The sequence below is a fragment of the Microtus ochrogaster genome, chromosome 4, assembly GCF_000317375.1.
Source record: "Microtus ochrogaster isolate Prairie Vole_2 chromosome 4, MicOch1.0, whole genome shotgun sequence".
Taxonomy (NCBI): Eukaryota; Metazoa; Chordata; class Mammalia; order Rodentia; family Cricetidae; genus Microtus; species Microtus ochrogaster.
In genome coordinates this window covers 47,277,993-47,283,562 of record NC_022011.1, presented here as the reverse complement: position 1 = coordinate 47,283,562, position 5,570 = coordinate 47,277,993, and the positions used below count along the sequence as shown (strand labels likewise).

The following is a 5,570-nucleotide window of genomic DNA, read 5'->3' as shown; positions in this document are numbered from 1 at the left end:
ATGGCAGCACACGCCTTTAATCCCAGCACTTGGGAGGCAGAGGCAGGCAGATATCTGTGAGTTCGAGGCCAGCCTGGTCTACAAGAGCTAGTTCCAGGATAGGAACCAAAAGCTATGGAGAAACCCTATCTTGAAAAATCAAAAAAAAAAAAACAAAAAACCCAAATAAAAACGAATTTCCCCCTTTAAGAACTCTACGTTGTCTCACCAAACCCGTCAACAATGACAGTGAAGCATAAGGCTGGCCATCACTGCGCAACACATCTGGGGGAGAACACAGGCTGTGCACAGTCTGGCTGAGGACAGCTGCTGCTGAATGTGCCTGAGGAGGGGTTCTGTAGAAAGCCTACAATCCATGGGGGACAAGGAGCTTAGGAGTCAGCACTCTGAAAGCTGGACTGGACTGCATGATAGGAGGGAAGTGAGAGCTCAGAGCTGCCTGAAGGCAGAGCTGGCTGGGGATGAAGGGCTAACCCCAGCAGCATCTAGGCAACTGTGGGGTTTGGGGCTTGTGGGGAATGCTGTAGAGAGGCTGCAACAGGAAAATCCCAGACTCGCTCAGAGGTTTGAAGAAAGAAAGGGAAAGCCAGCAGTGTGGTGACTCCGGTGGGTGCAGCTCCGGTGGGTGCCAGTGGCTACAAAGCCACAGGCAAGCGGCTGTTTCATTAATCCAATGCCCCAAAAGTTAGGAGCCAGATGAAGCGTTAATCTAATTAATCTTTAACAAGCAAACAAAAAAATCAGGACCTTTTGCACAGAATCATACCACCACCACCACCCAGTATCCTGCCTACTTCTTCAGGCTCATCTATTTATTTAGATATTTATTTATTTATTTTGTATATAGTATTCTGCCTGCATACATGCCTGCAGGCCAGAAGAGGGCACCAGATCTCATTACAGATGGTTGTAAGCCATCATTGTGGTTGCTGGGAATCAAACTCAGGACCTTTAGACAAACAGGCAGTGCTCTAAACCACTGAGCCATCTTTCCAGCCCTTTAGCCTTATCTTTAGTCAAGCTCCCTGCTCTCCAATTTCCTTCTGTATGTTCTGATTAGCTTGCAATTTATGCTGTGCTCATAACCACCTGATTTATAATAGTCTAGCAAATCCACTCTGGTATGTCCCATGTAGATACCATCTGGTACTATGGACTGCTCCCAGACCCTGTGTCGGGGCAAGCACAGCACTATTGGGCTACATCCCCAGATTACATTTTCTTTTTGTCTTTTTTGCATGTATATGGATGTCAGAGACTGACATTGGGTGTCTTCTTCAATCATCATTCTTCACCATATATAAAAAAAAACATTTATTTTTAAGTCTATTAGCTTTGCTTTTAATGGTTCATTATTCTTATTTTATATTATGTGCATTGGTATTTTGTCTGCAGCTATGTCTGTGAATATTGGCTTCTTTTTTTGTTGTCTGTTTGTTTGTTTGTTTTGAGACCGTTTCTCTGTAGCTTTGGAGCCTGTCCTGTCTTCTAGATCAGGCTGGCCTTGAACTCACAGAGAGCCGCCAGCTTCTGCCTCCTGAGTGCTGGGATTAAAGGCTTGCGCCACCACCACCCAGCCATGAATGTTGGATTCTACTGCAGTTGGAGTTCCAGACAGTTGTGAGTGCTGGGAATTGAACTCAGGTCCTCTGGAAGAACAGTCAGTGCTCTTAACCACTGAACCATCTCTTCAGTCCAGTGTATTAGGTTTTTTTTTTTTTTTTTTTTTTGGCATAAATGTAAGTAGAACTAGGTTACAGACAGTTGTGAGCTACCATGTTGGAACCAAACTTGGGTCCTTTAGAATAGCAGTCAGTGTTTTTTGTTTTTTTTTTTTAAATTAATTATGTACACAGAGTTCTGCCTGTATCCCTGCAGGCCAGAAGAGGGCACCAGCTTTCATTACAGACGGTTTTTGAGCCACCATGTGGTTGCTGGAAATTGAACTCAAGACCTCTGGAAAAATTCAGTGCTCTTAACCTCCGAGCCATCTCTCCAGCCCTAGTCAGTGCTCTTAACCTCTCTCCGGTCCACCATTTTATATAGGGATCTTAATCCAGTCCTTACACTTGCGCAGCAAGCGCTTCACCAGGTGAGCCATTTCCCCAGCCCCGACATTTTCTTTTACAAATATCTATAGTACAGATTCTATAACTTCAGATAATTATTTCCGTTTGGAATTTTACATTTAACATCACGATTAGCATTTATTTGATTACAGTCTCACTGCTATACAGAGTCACCTAGCAGCAGAAACTTCTCTCATTCTTTATTACTGACTCTCCACAGAACCGAACAATATGGCAGGCACACCAAGTGTTAACTAAATAACCTCGAGGCAAACTGGGTCAGAAATAAGAATTTGGGGAGGTCATGTATTACTCCGTCAAACACACGAAATACAGAACACCCGACCAGTCCGATTTTGGTTTTGAGACAAAATCGTTTAGCCCTGGCTGCCCTGAAGTTCCTTGCACTCACACAGATCCGCCTTCTCCGACTTTCTGACCGCTGGATTAAAGGGTGTGTCCCACCACGCCTGGCTTGGAAACAGATTTGTGACCAATGAGAGATCAACAGTACGTGGCTCACAACCGTCTCACGGAACGCTGATGAACTTCTTCCTTAGTCGTCTTTCTTCAAGAAGTCGCTCCCTTCCAGCCAGGGCTCTCTGGAAACTAGGTCTGCAACCAGGTCCCAAGCCCACAGCGCCCGGACCGCGCCTTTGTCCCATAGCTGGAGAGCACCGGAGCCGTAGGCACCGTCTCTTCCGCTTACGCAGCCAGGCGGCGACCGGAAATAAGTGGGCGCCCCGGAAGTTGGAGGGCGTGTCCTGCTAGATTGGCTTCCTCAACATGGCGTCGCCCTTGTGTGTGAAGGTGGAGTTCGGGTGAGTGAGAGCTGGGGCGTCGTGGGGCTGGAGCGAAGCTATAGCGCTTGAAAGTCGGAACTTTTCGAGGCGACTGTCATCCTCCGAGAGCTGGGCCACCCGCCTGGCCTCTGACAGGCGCGGTCTCCCTGGGCGACGAGGCCCTAAAACCGAGAATAGAAGTGCACACGGGCAGGGAGGTGCGATGACAGTCCCTCCTCGGTCGGTAACATGTGGGACTCGGAGGCGTTGATAGTGAGCAGGTCATCTTCCAGTGTGTTTTACCAGTGACACTCTGAGCCCGACCCACCTTGCCTGGTATTTGGGCTCCTAAGGGGAACACGAGTCTCCCTGTTCTTCCAATTCTGTCTTCGGGCGGCAGTTCCCGCCTACTTTCTTCTTGGATGACGGTGTGGCCAAGATAGCGCTCCTTTCTTCTTCTTCTTCTTCTTCTTTTTTTTTTTTTTTTTTTTTTGTCAAACGTGAGAGAGTTTTAATCAGACCTGAATAGCTTTCAAAGTAGTTTGATGAGTGCCTTTTGCAGATCTGGAGCCCAGATACCAACCACGGAGGGAGCGACCAACATTGGCAGTATAGTGTGCCCAAGATGAAACGTTCCACAATTGGGATGTACATCATTCCTTGAAGGAACACAGGGAAAATTGAAAATCTCCTCAAATCCCTACTTTGTTCTTCCAACACACAGAAGGTCTGTCATGGGCTCAAATGTGCAGAAGACAGACTTTGGATTTGAGAACAAAGGATTGAGGCCTCTAGAGATGGGTGGGTGGTTGTTTCTAGAATCATATGGAAAAGCTAGTGAGTGTGTGTGTGTGTGTGTGTAGATGAACAAGCTAAGTAAGGGAAAACTCCAGGATAGAGTCATAAAGTTCTTTCCCAATGCCTTTCTTTCCATTGGATGCCCTCTGTTCCTTTTAATGTTTTCCCTTCACTGGGTAGTTCATTTGCCAGTCATTTATTGAGTGCCTACCATGTGCCAGGCAGTGAGCCAGACACGGAGGATACAAAGATAAATAACACTCTGTCTGTTCCCTCCAGCGGTCAGCATTTCTGCCCCTTGGAACGGGGTAGTCTCATGAATGTTAAGTGCAGTTTAATTGATGATATTGTCTGGCCGCTTGGATCCAATTAGAACTACATTGATCTGGCCTCCTGACTGCTTTACCTTTCTGCCCGGTCTTAACAGAACTGAAAAGGAAGAAGCTCCAGGCTCTCAGGGTTAATGTTTCTCCATAATGAGTCATTCTTCAGATGTATTCTGTCTACAGACACTGTGCTGGCAACAGTCAGGAAGTCACAAAGTAAATAAGACTCTTGCCCTCTGGAGTTCACAGATATACACCGTCACTTCCTTTCTAGCTTCGGCCTTTCTTGCTCTAAGAGCAATATTGAGCTCCAGCAAGACTGGACAGCATTCTTTTCCCACCTGTCCATTCCCTTGCACACCTCCCCACATAAGTGATCCATCAGAATTGCAGCTTCACAGGGCATGGTGGCCCAGGCCTATCAACCCAACACTACTTGGAAGGCAGGGGCAGTTAGATCTCTAATTTTGAGACCAGGCTGAGCTACATAGTGAGAGATCCTCCATAATAAATGAATGAATGAATGAATGAATGAATTATGCACACACACACACACAAACATTGCAGAAAGGCTATTTGTCTATCTACCTACCTATCTATCTGTCTGTCTGTCTATCTATCTATCTATCTATCTATCTATCTATCTATCTATCTATCTATCTATGCTTGCCAGACCCAGAAGTCTCTCCTCTGTCCTCCCAATTTGGTTTTATTTGGAGACAAGAGCTCATGATATAGCATGTGCCCCTGCATGTCATCTGATATGTTTTTTTTTAAACTTCTGACCTTTGATTAACTCTGTCACTTGACAGATATGCTTTCCCTTTTACTATGAATCTGAGAAAATTTTTCAGAGGGGCTACATTGCCCATTCTTTCCTCACTGATCCTAGAAGTCTAGAAATTATTGCCTCCAAACCCAGAATAAACGTGATCCTCTTGGTGCTACCAGCTTTGTTAGGTTTAGAAGGCTTTCTATATTTTGTGTGTGGGGGGGGGGGGTGGGGGGTGTTTTCAAGACAGTTTTTTTTTTTTTTTTTTTTTTTTTAATGTAACAGCCTTGGCTGTCGTGGAATTCACTCTGTAGACTGCCCCAGAACTCACGGAGTTCTCTGTCTGCCTCAGTCTCCTGAGTGCTGGGGCTGAAGGTGTATGCCATCCCGTCTGGTTCATCTCTTTCTTGTTAGGACCAATTCTGCCATCTTTTGGCATACCTTCAGAACTGTTATTAATAGAGGTGGTTTCGTTTTGTGTTGTGTCTTTTGAGGCCTGGTATCTAAGATGGCCTATATCTCTGGACTCAGTAGATAGTGGAGAAAGTCTTAGAACTTCTGCCCCTTCTGCCTCTGTCTCCCCAGTGCTGCAATTACAGGCATCTACCATCACGCTCAGTTTATGCAGTACTAGCGGTGGAATCCAAAGCTTCCTGCATGCAATGCAAACACTCTACCAACTAGACTATACTTCCCAGCCCTAGCAGAACATGTTGTTTTTTTGTTGGTTTTTTTGGTTTTTTTGGTTTTTCGAGACAGGGTTTCTCTGTGGCTTTGGAGCCTGTCCTGGAACTAGCTCTGTAGACCAGACTGGTCTCGAACT

At 45.8% G+C, this 5,570-nt stretch overlaps 1 protein-coding gene across 2 annotated transcripts in view; it reads left to right on the top strand.

Moving 5' to 3' along the window:
• Positions 1-2,826: 2,826 nt before the first annotated feature.
• Urm1 (ubiquitin related modifier 1) overlaps positions 2,827-5,570 on the top strand; it is a 17,080-nt gene continuing 14,336 nt past the window's right edge. For both annotated transcript variants that reach the window (XM_005346164.3, XM_026778478.1), the window contains exon 1: positions 2,827-2,890. In XM_005346164.3, the coding sequence (XP_005346221.1) occupies positions 2,856-2,890 (35 nt within the window). In that variant the 5' untranslated portion in view covers positions 2,827-2,855. The remainder of the gene's footprint in view (positions 2,891-5,570) is intronic.